We start from the raw sequence: 16,993 nt of genomic DNA, 5'->3' as shown, positions 1-16,993 counted from the left end.
GCCGCTGTCAACTCGTTTATGGCTAGAGTGAGGTTGGCCATTGAGCGGGGGCTCACTGGACACAAGCAACGGGAGGCACGTTGACATTTGAACTCCAAAATGCATTGGAAGTTTTTGCATGCATCCTAAATGAAACTAACGGTCCGTCTCACAGCCGCTATCTCCGGAGGTGGAGCGGACGTCGCCCGTTGGCGGGACGGATTGGCGTGTATTGGGCTACGAGGTGAGTCGCTGGCGCAGTTCTCGGACGTAGGGATGATCTTTCCCGTGGGCCACTTGCATGATGCTCATCGCCTGCACGACAAACGATCCGCTCGTCAACACACTGGGTGCCTGGTGGGTGGCGGCGGTAGCAAAGGCCACGGCACCTGCTGGAGCGCGGCCACCCCTGGCGAGCGTCTGTCCAAGGCCAGGTAGAGTCGGGACAGCTTCAGGTACAAAGACGACACGTTGAGCGAGTAGGCCGGGTACAGCTGGCTGCCATGACGGAAAGTTAGATACTTGCCACTTGGCATGTCGCCACGTTGCCGTTGGAGATCTTTTGGCTCGCGCAACATGGATTCTAGCGTGCACTGTAATTGCTAGCTCTGAAAAAAGCACCTTCATTTGCTGCTATGATTGTTTTTTGGGGGGGGGGTGGATCTTATGCACCTGAATGGTTGAAGGAGCATCTCTCCATAGCGCACGGCAGCGTGGAGGTCTCCCTGGTAGACGCACACGCCCATGGCCTGGTAGTCGAAGTGCAACATGTAGACGTTGGCGTCGTCCAGCACGGCGCCCATCTTCTCCAGGGTCTCCTCGCACGTCTCCAGAAGCTCACTAGGGGGTGCCAGAGAGTCAAGGGTGCAACGGGACAGGCTCGCGTTCAAGTTCCAAAAGGAGCACGATGATGTCACTTTGGAGGATATTTTTCACACGTTTGAGTTCCTGGAAGTCCCGGATGCTTTGGCGAGCGTAGCGCATCATGGCCTCGGCGTCCGCCGCCGGTGCGCCACGCTTGCGCACTTTCAGCTTCAGCTTGTCCTGCGCTCAGCCATGCACGCCAAGAAAAGAACAGAACAGAACAGAACGCGTCATTTGCATGAAGGCGTGTTGTGTCCGTGGGTCGTGGCCAATGTTTCGTCCGTCATTGCATGTTCTTGTTTGTATTTTGCGTCGTCACTTTGCATCTGCCGCGACACTCTTCGCAGTCGCAGGTGAAGTAGTAGGACTCTCGGAGTCTTTCGTTGCGGTCGTCTGTCGGGTAGAGCAGGTCGATGTAGCTGATCAACACCTAGCAGCGGGAAGGGCAAGCACGCTCAGCTCAGCTCAGCTCAGCTCACTGGCACGACAATCATATCGTTGGTGCGTGCGTCTCACTTCATCTCCAGCCTTCATGTCCCGGACGGCCCGCACCTCAGCATCGCGACCCTTGAAGGTCACAATCGCGTTGGGAACGCAACTGTGGTTGAGCAACGCTACACTGCAAAACACATTTGATCGACTTATGGGAAACCAAATCACATGTGTCCTTATTACAGCCCAGGATAAAAAAAAGGCCGCAGGTCCTGTCAACTTTCCTGCTGGCAATCTCTTTAGCGCAGGCCGTGGGTGAGTATTGGCACACCTTTGCAGCGTCCTGCGCGTGCTAATTAGCTTAGCATGAAGCACTTGCTCAAAGTGAAGACGAACTTTTGGCTTACTCTGGGTAGATTGCAGTGCCCACTTGGGACAATTCCTCATCCTCTATTGTGAAGCCATTACAGGAAACCTGTGGACAAAGAAGATCTGGACAAGATCCCGGACTGACTGGAAGTGGGGTCTAAAAAAAGAAAAGAACTGATTTTACCTGCGAGAAAAGCGAGAGAAGCTCTTTGGAGTCGGGAAAGTCCAAATGTTTGGAGTAAAAGCGATGGAGTCCGGCTGCGTCCGCCTGGATCTTGTCTCCTTTCTCCTTGTCTGTGTCCTCCACGTCTGCAGCAGGAAGGAAGGAAGGAAGGGAGGAAGGAAGGAAGGAAGGAAGGAAGGAAGGAAGGAAGGAAGGAAGGAAGGAAGGAAGGAAGGAAGGAAGGAAGGAAGGAAGGAAGGAAGGAAGGAAGGAAGGAAGGAAGGAAGGAAGGAAGGAAGGAAGACGCCCGCTTAGGGTTGCAAGTTTGCCTTTCCAAAGTGCGCTTCAAGCCGGGCTTCACGTAAGCGTTGAGGTTCAAGTCCGGCTTGGGATTTGTATTTCAAATCCTGGTCGAAATGGACCTGGCTTTGGACTCACGTGACTGCAGGTCTCCGACCAGCAGGATCCTCTCGGACGCACTTCTTTCTCGCTGCATTTCCTGCAGGGAGGGAGGAGCGCAGCATTTCAGCCGGGACACGAGCGAGCAGCCGCCACCTTCCTCCCTCGCTCGCTCGCTCGCTCGCTCACCTTCTTGGCCAAGATTCGAGCCACCAGGCGGCTGCTCTCCGACGGGCGCCACTTCTCGCCGTAGGCCACCATGGCCGAGCACTCCAGCTTGTGCGCCGCCCAGTCGCCCTTCTGCGCTCCACGCAGGAAAACTCCAATTGGTAATTGGCACATTTTGATTTTCTTTAGGGGGGAGGGGGGGGCAGCACCTTGTGTGACCTGAAAAGTGCATAGCGAGCGGATGACCTTTGCCCCCTACCTGACATTTGACATTGCAGTAGTGGGCCTTCTTGCACTTTCCACATCTAGCCAGGTTCTCCTTCCTGAAAAAGACACGGCACCGTTTCATCCTTTCCTACCTGCGGCGTTACCTCCACATAGTTCCATTCTGATGATGAAGATACTATTTTTTTACTAGCCTTCCACTTTCGGTAACCCCTTTGAACCTTTTGCTAGCCCCGGGGTGGACATTCCACATCGGCCCCTTCCCCCATTACGTGATGACGAGAAGCAGCAGTTGCAAGCGACAGCGAGCGGCCGGCTTGAAAACATTCGGCGCTATTAATAGCGCTGACCTTACGGTGAAAGAAATGCCACGGTGCGAAGGATTACAAGCTACGTTGGATTTCATTCCTACCGCTCGTAAAAATAAGAACACGACAGAATGACACTGGCCCAAGGAAATACATTTGAAGAATGGACTCATTTCCGCATATGAAGAAAGTAAATTCAAGGCTAGATGGATGCTGCGTCCGTAGTTTGAGTTGTCCAGCCACCTGTTGAAGCAGAAGTCGCAGCAGGCTCCCCGCTCTTGGGCTGAGAGGACGCAAGCGTAGGGCGGGCAGGAGAAGAGCAGCTCCCCGACGTGGAAGGCTCTGCTCACCCGGAGGCCTCGCCCTCTGTCCGGGCTCTCGAAGCTCTCCACGCCGTCCGTGCCGCTCATGGTGACGAGTGGCCCGCTCTTTTTCTTTTTTTCCTGCTCCGTGCTTCCCCTGCCAGTTCGTGAGTGGGCGGAACCACCGTGACTCGAGAAAACAATGACATGAATGCAAATTCGAAAATACGGCAACGGCGAGAATTGTGCAAGTAATAATGGTGAGCCATGATGACTCTAATTTTAAGATCTTGTTTCCTTTTGAAGGTAAAAACATGCCTCCTCCGCTACAATGAATCAGTCCCTGTCTAGTAGTAGTGCTTACTTTGAAGGATTGCAACCAAAATAAAAGCACACAGATGAACACATTTGGGAGTCCAGCTTTGAGCAGATTTGTCTGACTTGGCCGGGGAGAGGAAGAGAGAGGGACCGAGAGAGAGAGAGAGGGCAAGATTTGGAGCGAGCGTGTCCTGAGCTTTGAAAAACAGAGGAGAGGAGAGGGAGAGAATGGCTGCTGCCTAATTAATCCTCTTTGCAGCCGCCGCCCTGCTCCCTGACACTTGCGGACTTCCTTTCAAAACAGGTGGTCATCTACAATCCCGCCGGATCCACGTTTGTCCCTTGCTCTGCCTCTGGAATGGCATGAAGACACTTTTCCCCTTTGGTTCCTGAAGGATGTCTGAATTTTGGACGGAGCGGACGCGAGAGAATGTGGGGAAAACATGAATGGTGACGGACGGGCTGCCTCTGCCGCGGCTAAACCTGAGCATGAGCGCTGGCTGGATCCACCAAAGGAATCACACGACAGGTCAGTGCTTGGCGGACGTGACTCGCGTTGACCCATTCGGCGCTCTCGTGTCTCCGACAGCTTTTGACTCGAGCGTTAAGCTCTGCAATCAGAAGAGCGTCAAACTCTTCCAGTAGATCTAGCAAAAGAACGTCGCGGCGTTCTGCTCGATCCCCGTTTCGGTTCCGAGCGTACTATTCCGAGACGCCGTGCTAATAGGATTGGCCACGTTGGAAGAGTGGAGAGCCAGAGCCACCTGGAGGACTTTAACTCCGGGGGCATTAGCCAGCAGCTCATGTCTAAATGGGGCCACTGGTTCACCAGCTTCCGGTTGCCCAATCCGCACACAATCCCTCCCTCTTTGCGATGCTCTTCCTTAGATCGGGAAGCCCGCCATGGTGACCTTTGCAGAGACGACGCAGGTCTCCTCCACGGAGCTGCGCGAGCCGCCCCGCCCCGGCGCCACCCTGTCCCCGGGGCTGAGGCGGAAAAAGATGCTGTGGCAGAACGCCGTCAAGCACATCATCATCCAGCAGGAGCTCAGCGCTCAGGTGAACGCCGTCGCCGGCCTCGGGCTCCCGGGAGAACCTGTCCGAACGGTGCTTTTGCCGCGTGACAGGTGGGCGTGGAGCCAGCTCGCAAGATCTTTGTGACCGACGCCTACATGGAAGAAATCAACCGGCAGATCCGCAGCAAGGCCTCGCGCGGCGTCAAGCGGCGCTCCTCCACCTTTCGAGTGCACCCCTCCCACATGCGCAGCGGCTCCCTCAGCCACAGCGTGGCCAACGAATACGCCAGCGACGCCGACTTCTTTGTGCACTGGGGCCGCATTATTCACGGCATTTACATCCCCACCCTGAGGCACACCTTCAAGTCCAAAGACCTGGAAAAACTCTACCAGCAGCACTCGTCCCACCAAAGACGCAACTCCCTGGCCATCACCAATGTGATCGATGCCGTGGCCAAGTTGCAGATCCTGGTTCTGTACCTGGCCTTGGCGCGCGAGGAGGAGGCGGCGGCGGCGCTGGCGGCGGCCGAGCCCCTGCGAGGCTGCTTGACGTGCGCCTTCACGGTGTTTGCCGTGGCGCTGTGCGTGGGGGTGCTCACCTGTAAGGACTCCATGCCGCCCAGGTGGCTTCATTACGCCGGGCTGGCCAGCTGGCTGTCGCAGACGGCTCAGGTCCTGGGAGGACTGGTCTACGGTCTGGAGAAAGACCCGTCGTGGTACCTTCTGTTCACGCTGTTTGCCACCTACACGCTGCTTCCCCTCCCGCTGGCGTGGGCCATGTGCGCCGGTTCGCTGACGTCGGCGCTGCAGGTGGCGGCCGAGACCGTACGCTTCCGTCACGACGCCGTGCTCTTGACCAAGGTGAGCCCAAGATTCTCCACCTTCTGGCTCCGTTCCATCAAGTGCAACTTTGGTGGTCGTAGGTGCTGGCCCAAGGCCTCCTGTACCTGGGGATGAACACGGCCGGATTCTTCATTCACTACCTGAGCGATCATTCGCAGCGCCAGGTGTTCCTGGAAACGCGGCGCTGCATCGAAGGCCGCCTCCGGCTGGAGCAGGAGAACCAGCGACAGGTAAGACACCCGGCGGTGGTCAAATCCTAGCCGCCGCCGCCGGCCCCCGGCGGCGGCGGCTAGGATTTGACCGCCGACGTTTCTCCGCCAAAGGAGCGTCTGGTCTTGTCCATTTTGCCCCGCTTTGTCGCCTTGGAAATGATCGCCGACATGAGCTCCATGGAAGATGAGCTCATTCCTCAAGAGTTTCACAAGATTTATATTCACCAGTACAAAGATGTCAGGTGGGTTTTGTCGCCAGTCCTCAAATGCAGAACCGAATCTGATCCGTCTCTGTCTGTCCATCTGTCTCTGCTCGGCAGCATCCTTTTTGCCGACATCAAGGGCTTTACTCTGCTATCCATGAACTTGTCAGCTCAGGATTTGGTTCGAACCCTCAACGAGCTCTTTGGACGCTTCGACCATTTGGCCGAGGTAGAAAGCCGAGCCGAGCCGAGCCAGCGCTTTGGCCCGCGTTTTGCTTCTACGCCAACCTCGCTCGCTCGGCGTGTTTGTCGCAGGAGCACCAGTGCCTGCGAATCAAGATACTCGGGGACTGTTATTATTGCGTGTCCGGGGTCCCGGAACCCCAGCGCGCCCACGCCCGCCACTGCGTGGAAATGGGTCTGGCTATGATCAGCACCATACGGTGATGACTCCCGCCCATCCGCCCAGTCGCTACCAAAACGCGTCTGACGCCATCTCTCTCGCCGCCCCCAGGTCCGTCCGCAGGCAGCTCAACTTTAACATGGACATGAGGATCGGCATCCATTCGGGCTCGGTCCTGTGCGGGGTGCTGGGTCTGCAGAAATGGCAGTTTGACGTTTGGTCTTGGGACGTGGGCATCGCCAACATGCTGGAGGCGGGCGGCATACCGGGGTGAGGGGCATCAGGGGCGAGGCTCCGGCCGTCGGCAGACCGGGCGGGGCTCCGGGTTTCATTTCCCTTCTCTCCACAGGAGGATCCATATCTCCAAGGCCACCCTGGACTGCCTGGAAGGCACCTACAAGACAGAGGACGGACACGGAGGTGACAGGAACGACTTCCTGCGGCGACACAACATCGCCACCTTCCTCGTTTGCCCTCAGGAGGACATCCCCCGAGATGAGCGCGCCGAGCCTCGCAAAGTCCGCAAAACCAGTCGCGGCCAGCAGACTCCTTTCGGCAGCGCCGTCGACATGAACAGCGTACGTCTCGACTCCAGGCCTCCCTCCCTGGCCGTGGTGCCGACGGGCTCAATCTGCCGTCCGTTGCCTTGCAGATCTTGGCCTCGTTCACCAACGGGTCGCTGCCCAACATATGGCCGTCCACCTCCAAGGAAATCAACCAACGCATCAAACGCGCCATCGAGGTCCGCAGCAGCGAGCGGATGCACAAGGAACACATCAGTCCTCTGTCCCTGCTATTCAAGGACACGCACGTGGAGGACAAGGTACGGCCGCCCGCTGTCTGTCTGTCTGTGTGTGTCTGTGTGTGTGTGTGTGGCAAACCTGACCGCTCCGATCTTCAGTTTTCCCAGATGAGAGACGAAATGTTCAACTCCAACCTGCTCTGCTCCTTCATCATGCTGCTCTTTGTCATGGCCGCCCAGGCCCTCATCCCGGCGCCCAGGCAGGGAATGGCCGGCAAGATGGCTCTCGGTTCCTGTCCTCGGACCCTTCTCATCATTTGTTCCCTCCCTCCCAGGCTGATCCCAGCCATGGTGCAGTTTTCCCTGTTCCTGCTCACCTACGCGCTGCTGCTGCTGCTGGCGCTGGCCGAGGAGTTCAGATGGAGCCCGGCCGCGCTGCAGCAGTTGTGCTGCTGGATCCACGAGAACAACGGCGCTCGCAACACGCTCACCCTCACTACCGTTGTCATCAACTTTGCTTTGGCCTCCACGGACATTGTGAGCGCACCTCCATGTTCAAGGAAAAGACTTTGCGTGTCAAACTCATCATTTGTGTGCCTGGGTGTAGTTGTGGTGCGTTCTGACAGACGCGGGAGGAGCTCACCAGACGGAAAAGACCAACACGGCGTCATCGGCTCTCACCGTGTGTTCCTACCCGGAGGTAACCAAGTCGAGTGAGGTGAACGGCCGGCCGGCCGGCCGGCTGGCTGGCCGGCTGGCCGGCTGGCTGGCCGGCCGGCTGGCCGGCCGGCCGGCCGGACCTCCAAAGTGGCTCCTTTCCCTTCTTCCCTCAGGTGTTTGTGCTGAGCGGCGTGATCGCCATGGTGACGTGCGCCGTGTTCCTTCGTCTCAACTCCCTGCTGAAGCTGGCCGTGCTGCTGCTGGCCGTGGCCATCTATTCCTACCTCATCCATCTGGCCTTCCTGTCTCTCGCGCGCCAAGACATGCCGCATGGGTCCGACTTGCAAATTCAGATCTTAACACGTCCAAGAAGTTTTTATCTTTGTCTTTTTCTCTCTCTCTTGTGTTGACGGTGCACAGGTCTTACTACATGAGGAGAAAAGGCATCGCCATCCTCCTCTTGGTCATGTTCATCGTGGCCGTCTTTTACAACGGACGCCAGGTATCGACTCATCCGCCTTTGGGATCTTTGGCAAGGATCGGAGCGGGTCCGACTTGTATTTGCTGTCCAGTGGGAGGCCACCGCCAGGCAGGACTTCCTGTGGCGTCTGCAGGCTCAGCAGGAAGTGGAGGACATGCGGGAGCTGCGGGAGCACAATGAGTGTCTGCTGCACAATATTCTGCCCATGCACGTGGCCCGCCACTTCTTGGACCGCAGCAAGAACGATGAGGTGCGTGTGCAGAGCGGATCCGCCGCACATGGAAACCATTGATCGTCCCCCCCCCCCCCCAATTGAGAGTCAGGGTTCCTCTGCAGGAGCTCTACTCGCAGTCCTACGACGAGGTGGGGGTGATGTTTGCGTCTATCGCTGGATTTAACGAATACTTTGAGCAAAAGGAGATCAGGCACGAAGGTGTGGATTGCCTCCGACTCCTCAACGAGATCATAGCCGGCTTCGACGAGGTGACTGGCGTTAGCGCCGGGCTCGGCTTAGCTAACTTGGGCTTCCGTCAGCTAATCTAGAGGGTTTCAAATCAAATGTTTGCCGTCTAGTTGCTGGAGGAGTCGTACTTTCATTACGTGGAGAAGATCAAGACCGTCGGCAGCTGCTATATGGCCGCTTCCGGTCTGGCGCCCGACAAGCAGGTGGGAGAGAGCCCTTTTTTTGCTTTCCACGTGAACTTTCCTCGCCACGTGCTGGCTCGCTGGCGTGCGTGCGTCTGACTCCTCATCCACCTCCCTCGCAGACGTCCATGGACGAATGGAATCACTTGAGCGAACTGGTTCTATTTGCTCTGGCGATGCAGGAGACCTTGAAGGAGATTAACAGGCACGCCGCCAAAGACTTTCAGCTCCGTGTCGGTAAGTCGGTGGACATGCGCCATCGCTCCTTGTCCGGCGACGCTCGGGTGTGTTTCCTCAGACGGGAAGTCGACAACAAAGGGCATTCCAGGACAGTCCGATATGTCGAAGGGTGGTGATTTGTCCGTACCTTAGGCATCGCTCACGGGCCGGTGGTAGCGGGCGTGATCGGTGCCAGCAAACCGCAGTACGACATCTGGGGCTCCACGGTGAACCTGGCCAGCCGCATGGACAGCACGGGGGTGAGCGGACGCATCCAGGTGCCCGAGGCCACCCGCAGGATCCTGGCAGAGTGGGGCTTTGTCTTGGAGCTGCGTGGGGAGATCTTTGTCAAGGGGGTGAGTGTCGGATCGCCCGACGGACGGAATAACTGGCAGACGTGCGTGTCCGCTTCCGTCAAGTCGGTGTTCTCTCTCGCAGGTGAGCGAGTGTCGGGGCAAAGTGCGGACCTACTTCATCAGCACCATACGCAGCAAGAGAGCCGTTTCGGCGCCGGGCGGACGGCCGGGGGCCAGGATGGAGGGACGCATGACGCTGGCGGGCATCGTGTTCAGTTTGGTCCAAGGCAGACACAAGGAGAGGCTGAGGGAGACCAACGGGGGAGTCACTCAAGTGCTGAGCTGATGGGAGAACCCCTTCAAAGTGACCCAGATTCAAATTCCGCCATACCGTTGTCAGTACTTTGTATTGTGACAATGAGGACGTTGTCAAGGCCGGTTGTCGTCTTCGTCGGGGTCTGAAAGCTTCAAGCCAAACCATTGTATACCTCAAATCACAACCACCTCAACAACCATATACAATGAGCTGTATAATCTTTCAATGCTTGATCTCTAACTGTAGTCTTATGTGTGGAATAAAAATAAAACACTGGCTTTTATTTTGGAAAGCATAGCTCAGTGCAAAAATTTAAAAAAAAAAATCTAGAAATGTTTACTTGCATCTCACATTTGAAAACATCGTAAACAATGGTTGACCTGTGTTCTTCAAATAATCATGCAGTGATTTTTATATGTTTATTTTGAATGGTTTTCAAACTGAGACTGTAACCTACTGTTAAAAGTCGAATTAAAAAAAAGTCGAAAGGATGACTGTATTTATTCGGTAGTTTTGAAAACGAGCGCCAGTAGTTTCTGATGATGGTGATGATGATGCTGCCGCTTTCCAGACAAATGCAAGGGACTAGCGCTTGCAAGGTTCTGGACGATTATTCTCCACTCGATTCGTGCTGTCTACACGGGGTCTGATCGTCTATTCAACACAGATGGCTCAGAAAGAGTCATTGAATTTGGAATGTGTCGAAGCTTTCATGTTGATTTACCGATCATTACACTGCCAAGCGCCGAGGGAATTATTTGACAAATGTGACCTTTTCAAGTGCACATCGGGCCCAACTCGCCAGCCTTTCGGTTCGGTGTGCGAAAAGCGAGCGAGAACGAGACCTCCTGTTTTGTCCGCACTCTCTCTGAACAGGCCAGCACGCGGGCTTTGCCGCTCCGATTGTTGTGTGGAGTGTTCAACTTTCGTCTTTTTCTCTTCGTCCGCTTTTCCCCCAAAACAAGACGAAGATGGCGGACTCTCAAGAGGACAAGCTCTACAAGGCCGAGTACGCCAAGAGCGGCCGCGCGTCGTGTAAGAAGTGCAAGGAAAACATCGCCAAAGACTCGCTCCGAATGGCCATCATGGTGCAGGTTAGCGCCGTTCTTCCTTCTTTCCTTCCGTCTCCGCTTCTCAAATTTGACCCAAAGCACCCGAGCTAATAAGGGGCTAACGTCAAGCTTTCTTGATTGATGGACCTTTGAAACGATACGAGGCGTCATTGTTGAATAAAGTTCGTATTTTCACACATTGAATGTACTGTTGAATGGACGTATCCATTGTGCAGGCGGAAGCCGTTGTTAGCTTTTGAACTAACTGGGCCGGCCACTGGGGATGATCCATCCTTCCATCCGTCCGTCCATCCATCCCCCCATCCACGTTCGGTCTCTTGCCCCGGACTCCCCATTTCATTGACCGTCAAGTTTAGGTTATTACTGTGCAAACTCGCATCCAAATCTTGGAATTAGTCAGTGGTCCGAACGTATTGCCTGATTCGCACTATCGTTACCGCATCAGATGGAGAGAATCAATCAGGTCGATTTGACCCAGTCCACGTTTTCAAGCATTTCCTGTGATCTTTCATGATGACCCCCAAATCTGCTGCTAACATTGATGGCTTTGCATTGCTTCCAGTCACCAATGTTTGATGGCAAGGTTCCACACTGGCATCACTTCTCCTGCTTCTGGCTGCGAGCGGCGGCCCAGTCCCCTTCCGACATCGACGGCTTCTCCGCCCTTCGCTGGGAAGACCAGGAGAAAGTCAAGAAGGCCATCGAAAGCGGCGGAACTGCAGGAGGAGGTCAGTCTCCATTCCGAGGCCTGACAAATTGGTCGCTGATTGTGTTTTGGTAGGAAAAGGGGCTAAGAAAGGCGGCGGCGGCGCGCAAGCAGAGAAGACGCTCAACGGCTTTGCCGTGGAATACGCCAAATCCAACCGCAGCACATGCAAAGGCTGCGAGTTGAAAATAGAAAAGGTTTGTTCTCGTGTCCACGATTAAGAATTGATTCCCTCGACCTTAATGACCTTCAGTCCATGCAATGTCCATTTTGCTTGGAATTCAGAACCAGACTCGTCTTAAAAAAATCACCCATTCGTTCATTCCTCGGTGGTAACATCTGCCGCAAAGTGGTGCACGCTAATTCTCATGGCTTTAGGCAGAGCCTTGACATTTTGGCCTTAACCGGCAGGATCAGATCCGCGTGTCGAAGAAGACGGTGGATCCGGAGAAGCCCCAGCTGGGCCTGATCGACCGCTGGTACCACACGGCCTGCTTCGTGGGCCGCAGGGAGGAGCTGGACTTCAAGCCCGAGTACAGCGGCGCCCAGCTCAAGGGCTTCAACGCGCTCAAGGCCGAAGACAAGGAGGAGCTCAAGAAGAGGCTCCCGGCCGTCAAAGCGGAAGGGTGGGCGCAAGTGTCTTTCCTTCCATTCATATCACATTGAATAACTTCAGAATTGAAATGATTGGTTGAGAGGAGGGGAGGGTGGGGGGTAAGAGAGAGAGAGAGAAAAAGCCTTTTCTCGCTTCTCTTCCAGAAAGCGCAAAAACGACGAGTTGGACGGAGTGTCAAAGAAGCAGAAGAAGGAGGAGGATGCGGAAAAGAAAAGATTGGACGCTCAGTTGAAGGTAACGTTGACTCCCATTTGAGCGTCACGTGCACCACATCCTCCCTCCCTCCCTCCCTCCCCTGCTCGAGTGCTTTTGTGTGCCCTGGCAGGACCAAAGCCAGCTGATCTGGAGCATTAAAGACAAACTGAGGAAGCATTGCTCCATCAACGACATGAAGGAGCTGCTCATTGCTAACGGCCAGGAGGTGCCTTCGGGAGAGTCCAACGTGAGCGCCTCGCCGAAAAACAAAACCAATCTTTGCCCAAGCTTTTGGTCAAACCCCCACCGACCGACCGACAGGTTGTGGACAGCTTGGCCGACGGCATGGCCTTCGGCGCGCTGGAGCCCTGCAAGGAGTGCTCGGGCCAGTTGGTCTTCAAGGGCGATGCCTATTACTGCTCCGGGGACATCTCGGCCTGGACAAAGTGCGTGTACAGAACCCCCAAACCCCAACGCAAAGACTGGCTCACCCCCAAGGTACGGACGGCCAAGGGAAAAGTTGGATGAAGGTGTCATCTTAGAAGTTCGCAAAAGGACGGCTTTCCCGTTAGCCGCCAATGCTATTGCGCAATGACCTCGTTATCAAAAGGACTAGATCTTTCCATTTTAGGAGTTCCACGAGGTTCCTTTCCTCAAGAAGTTCAAGTTTGAGCGTCAGGACAGAGTTTACCCCAAGGAGGCGGCGGCACCCGCTCCGAGCCAAGCCGCGCTCAAAGCCGAGCCTCTGGCTGGCGTCTCCGGCGTCCCCGCTGTGCCGCTGCCGGAGGGCGGCCCTCCCGGTGAGATGCGAGACCAAACGTCCGGTCAGGGAGCATGGGCGGCCCTAACGCTGCGTTGCGTCTCTGCCGCCGCCGCCGCCGCCGCAGACAAACCTCTCAGCGGCATGAAGCTGCTGACTGTCGGCAAACTGTCCAAGAATAAAGATGAGGTCAAGGCCGCCGTGGAGGAGCTGGGGGGGAAGATCGGCACGGTGGCCAACAAGGCTTCTCTCTGCATCAGCACCAAGAGTGAGAAAGCCCGCCGCAGACTCGCAAAGCTCCGTATCGCCCGCTTCACGTGTCATGTCGCGCTCGCAGAGGAGGTGGAGAAGATGGGCAAGAAAATGGAGGAGGCCAAGGAGGCGGGCGTGCGCGTGGTCTCCGAGGAGTTCCTCACCGACGTCAAGTCGTCGGGCAAAGCGCTCGGGGAGCTGGTCTCCCTGCACGCCATCTCCCCGTGGGGGGCCGAGGTCAAGGTGGAGGCGCCCGCCGCCGCCGCCGCACCCTCCAAGTCGGGGGCCGCTGCTGCTTCTTCCAAGAGCGCCGGCAGAGTCAAAGAGGAAGAAGGTGAAACACTCTGCGATGGCCCGCGCTTGGCTACATCTCCAGCTTGCATGTCAGCAGACAATGTGCGCACGGACGGACGGACGGACGGACGGACGGACGTGCCAGCCTAGTAGTGGAAAATACAGACACCTCTCCGTTTGGTTCTATTGCGGGTTGCTGCTTTGTGACCTCAACTTCCTTTCTCAGGTGTCATTCAAGTTTGAAATGTGCTCACTGTTCCAGGTAAGAGCAAAGCCAAGAAGATGAAATTGACAGTCAAAGGAGGCGCTGCCGTCGATCCGGACTCAGGTGGCCTCACTTTAAATACGTTACCGCCACGGTCTCTGAACTTGCTCCATTGATGAACATTGACCGATTGCACCTCCTCCTCAGGTCTGGAGAACAGTGCTCACGTTTTGGAGCAGAACGGCAAAATGTACAGCGCCACACTGGGCCTGGTGGACATCATGCGGGGAACCAACTCCTACTACAAACTGCAGCTGCTGGAGGACGACGTACAGAAAAGGTCTGTGGGGGAAGAGAGGAAGCCTACTCATATTTCTGTTGACAAGTGTAATGCTTCTTTGTCTGCATGGCTGTGTTCTACTGCCCCCAGCGCCCCCCCGTGGCCACGTCACGCACAGCAAAAGGCACCGCAGTGACTTAATGGCGACGCACCAGCAGTTGACTTCTTAACATTTGATTTGAGTACTTCATTGCGACTGCACCTTCTTAGCCGCTTTCCTTCCTTCCGCGCAGGTACTGGGTGTTCCGCTCCTGGGGCCGGGTGGGCACCACCATCGGGGGTAACAAGCTGGACAAAGTCGGCGACAAGAACTCGGCGCTCAACAATTTCCTGTCGGTGTACAAAGAAAAGACGGGCAACGAATGGGGCGCCTCCAACTTCACCAAGTACCCCAACAAGTTCTACCCGCTGGAGATCGACTACGGACAGGTCGGCCCCAACAAACACGCACAAAGGCGACGCTCGTTGGGTCGGTCTGCACTTACGCCGCTTGCGGCCGCTTGCGACCGCAGGACGAAGAAGCCGTGAAGAGGCTGACGGCCACGGCGGGAACCGAGTCCAAGCTGGCCAAACCTATCCAGGATCTGATCAAGCAGATCTTTGATGTGGAAAGCATGAAGAAGGCCATGGTGGAGTTTGAGGTGGGCTCGGCGCTTCCCACTTCCAGTTAGGCCAAAACCCGTGCGGAGGCGCCAGCCTTTTTCTTGGCCTTTTTCAGATTGACCTCCAGAAGATGCCGCTGGGAAAACTGAGCAAGAGACAAATTCAGAGCGCTTACGCTCTCCTCACTGAAGTGCAGCAGGTCAGTTTACAGGAGGAGAGAAAGAGAAGAAAAGACAAAAAGCCGCTGGTTGTTGTTCATGCGCAAGTGTCATTTTCTGACACTTTGGTGATGAGAAAAGCGCCGCAAAATGGCTCGCTAAGCGCTTCTTGGGTACAGGCGGTGTCGGACAACGCGGCCGAGTCGCACGTTTTGGATTTGTCCAATCGCTTCTACACGCTGATCCCGCACGACTTTGGCATGAAGAAACCGCCGCTGCTCAGTAACCTGGACTACATTCAGGTATGCGCTCGCGAGCCCAAAGTTGGCGCCGGGATCCAAACATGCGTGCGTCGCCGGGCAGGCCAAAGTTCAGATGCTGGACAACCTGTTGGACATCGAAGTGGCTTACAGTCTGCTGAGAGGAGGAGCGCAGGACAACCAGAGCGACCCCATCGATATCAACTACGAGAAGCTCAAGACCGACATTGAGGTCGGTCGGGATGCCTCCGCCGTTTGGATCCAACCGTGTCTGCAATTATTTATTTTTTTGGGTCGGGTTGGGCTAGGTTGTGGACAAGGGCACGCCGGAGGCTGACATCATTCGGCAATACGTCAAGAACACGCACGCAGCCACGCACAACACGTACACGCTGGAAGTACAAGAGGTAAGTGGCCCTCGGCCTCAAATACTGCAACTTATTAACTTTACAATCGGAAGGAACTCCTGTCCATTTTACGAGAAAAGCTTTGCCCGTGCAGAGTAATGCCATTTGAGCCGATTGAAATGAGCGTGCTTTCAGATTTTCAAAATCAAGCGCGAGGGAGAGCGCCAGCGCTTCCAACCCTTTGAGGAGCTTCACAATCGCCAGCTCCTGTGGCACGGCTCGCGCGCCACCAACTACGCTGGCATCCTGTCGCAGGGTCTTCGTATCGCCCCCCCGGAAGCCCCGGTGGTGAGTCTGGCGCCGGCCGGCCTCATGTTCGGAAGCGCCAACCCCCTGCCTTCTGACTAACTTGTGCCCCGTTGCGCGGCTAGACGGGTTACATGTTCGGCAAAGGCGTCTATTTTGCCGACATGGTGTCCAAGAGCGCCAACTACTGTCACACCTCGCAGTCGGACCCCGTCGGCCTTCTGCTGCTCGCCGAGGTCGCCCTCGGCAACATGTGAGCGCCGACTACCCGGACGCGTGTCGGAAACGGAGACCAAAGGCCCAGACGAACGGTGTTCATCTTTCTTTTCTCGATTCCAGGCATGAACTGAAAAAGGCCTCCCACATCACTAAACTACCAAAAGGCAAACACAGCGTTAAAGGTGCCACGCTCGCCGACTTGTAATATTGCAAGATTGTGTGCGTGTGTGTCTGTGTGTGCGTGGTTACATTATGAGAAGAAAGAAAATGCCGGCAAAACAGACAACGCGGTCAATGTTGGGTCCTTCCGTGCAGGTTTGGGCCGAACCGCTCCCGAGTCGACCGCCACCGCCACTTTAGACGGCGTGGAAGTACCTCTGGGGAAAGGGGTCAACACCCACATCGACGACACCAGTCTCCTCTACAACGAGTATCCTTGCGGCACGGGCCGGCCTCTCGCCGTCGCCTGCGTTACTTTGATATTCCCGTCTTCCCGTTTCCTTAACCGCGGCCACAGATACATTGTGTACGACGTAGCCCAAATCAACCTCAAGTATCTCCTGAAGATTAAGTTCAACTACCAAACATCCTTGTGGTGAGCCTGAGCGAAACAGCATCCGGCGCCCTCGCTTTGATTCCCGTCACTTAACGCTAGGTCGACCTGCTAACGGGTCTCGCTTTGTATCCGGACGGGTAGGTACTTTGAATGACACGTTTCCAGTTCAACGGGGGTGGTCGGTTTTTTGGTTTCTTGTTGGAAAGGTGACAATTAGGAGATTAGGTTTAGGGAAGTCATGGGAACCGGTGACAGCGTTTGACAATTTGAATGAGAAATGGTTCACCTCCCTCCCCTGGTTTTTCGAGGGATTTGTGACCGCGCTCACCAGGCTCGGTCTGAGTTTGAAATACTGTAGTGAAGTCCCTTTCACACGTGTATATTTCCATTGTTTTTGTCTCTTCCTGCATATTGTCTAGCAAAATAAATGAAAGTCTCTTCCTAAACAGCAATGTCCTGTGTTCCATATTCATGTCCGAATATTGTTCTCATCCTTTTGGCTCGAGTGCTCGCTCTGCTTTTTCGTCACATTATAATAAA

At 55.5% G+C, this 16,993-nt stretch overlaps 3 protein-coding genes across 7 annotated transcripts; 2 read left to right on the top strand and 1 right to left on the bottom strand.

Moving 5' to 3' along the window:
- Positions 1-2: 2 nt before the first annotated feature.
- Positions 3-3,317, bottom strand: LOC133146717 (N-lysine methyltransferase SMYD2-B-like). 2 transcript variants are annotated; one of them, XR_009711412.1, is made up of 13 exons: positions 3,151-3,317; positions 2,634-2,697; positions 2,396-2,506; positions 2,246-2,306; positions 1,829-1,953; positions 1,683-1,750; positions 1,360-1,462; positions 1,163-1,273; positions 909-1,023; positions 652-826; positions 506-587; positions 369-428; positions 214-294 (listed from the first exon to the last, which is right to left on the bottom strand). XR_009711412.1 is itself a non-coding variant. In XM_061270709.1 (12 exons), the coding sequence occupies exons 1-12, from the start codon at positions 3,315-3,317 to the stop codon at positions 217-219; spliced, it is 1,287 nt and encodes a 428-aa protein (XP_061126693.1). In that variant the 3' UTR covers positions 3-216. The 2 variants fall into 2 exon arrangements, 1 of the variants encoding a protein (XP_061126693.1); XM_061270709.1 differs by lacking the exon at positions 506-587 and having other exon boundaries at positions 3-294; positions 369-477.
- si:dkey-206f10.1 (adenylate cyclase type 8) lies at positions 2,396-9,846 on the top strand. Of its 3 annotated transcripts, none has more exons than XM_061270695.1 (22): positions 2,396-2,535; positions 3,832-4,056; positions 4,416-4,586; positions 4,655-5,404; positions 5,467-5,616; positions 5,710-5,840; positions 5,919-6,030; positions 6,117-6,244; positions 6,316-6,474; positions 6,554-6,782; positions 6,857-7,027; positions 7,106-7,206; positions 7,282-7,483; positions 7,554-7,646; positions 7,780-7,940; positions 8,027-8,108; positions 8,179-8,337; positions 8,424-8,570; positions 8,661-8,753; positions 8,855-8,969; positions 9,105-9,307; positions 9,390-9,846. In XM_061270695.1, the coding sequence occupies exons 3-22, from the start codon at positions 4,431-4,433 to the stop codon at positions 9,591-9,593; spliced, it is 3,546 nt and encodes a 1,181-aa protein (XP_061126679.1). In that variant the 5' UTR covers positions 2,396-2,535; positions 3,832-4,056; positions 4,416-4,430; the 3' UTR covers positions 9,594-9,846. The 3 variants fall into 3 exon arrangements, with proteins under 3 accessions (XP_061126679.1, XP_061126678.1, XP_061126680.1); XM_061270694.1 differs by lacking the exon at positions 2,396-2,535 and adding an exon at positions 3,330-3,469; XM_061270696.1 differs by lacking the exon at positions 2,396-2,535 and adding an exon at positions 3,433-3,831 and having other exon boundaries at positions 3,923-4,056.
- Positions 9,847-10,278: 432 nt separating this feature from the next.
- Positions 10,279-16,899, top strand: parp1 (poly (ADP-ribose) polymerase 1). Of its 2 annotated transcripts, XM_061270699.1 has the most exons (23): positions 10,284-10,657; positions 11,199-11,364; positions 11,418-11,539; positions 11,754-11,968; positions 12,102-12,192; positions 12,284-12,400; positions 12,475-12,651; positions 12,785-12,953; positions 13,041-13,181; positions 13,251-13,499; positions 13,722-13,787; positions 13,872-14,004; positions 14,238-14,433; positions 14,517-14,645; positions 14,723-14,806; positions 14,945-15,067; positions 15,129-15,257; positions 15,334-15,432; positions 15,568-15,720; positions 15,804-15,931; positions 16,018-16,079; positions 16,213-16,327; positions 16,415-16,899. In XM_061270699.1, the coding sequence occupies exons 1-23, from the start codon at positions 10,535-10,537 to the stop codon at positions 16,494-16,496; spliced, it is 3,069 nt and encodes a 1,022-aa protein (XP_061126683.1). In that variant the 5' UTR covers positions 10,284-10,534; the 3' UTR covers positions 16,497-16,899. The 2 variants fall into 2 exon arrangements, with proteins under 2 accessions (XP_061126681.1, XP_061126683.1); XM_061270697.1 differs by having other exon boundaries at positions 10,279-10,657; positions 12,785-13,181.
- Positions 16,900-16,993: the final 94 nt, after the last annotated feature.

The sequence above is a fragment of the Syngnathus typhle genome, linkage group LG22 (assembly GCF_033458585.1).
Source record: "Syngnathus typhle isolate RoL2023-S1 ecotype Sweden linkage group LG22, RoL_Styp_1.0, whole genome shotgun sequence".
Taxonomy (NCBI): Eukaryota; Metazoa; Chordata; class Actinopteri; order Syngnathiformes; family Syngnathidae; genus Syngnathus; species Syngnathus typhle.
Note: the sequence above shows the minus strand (reverse complement) of the source record. Positions and strands in the feature narration are given on the sequence as shown.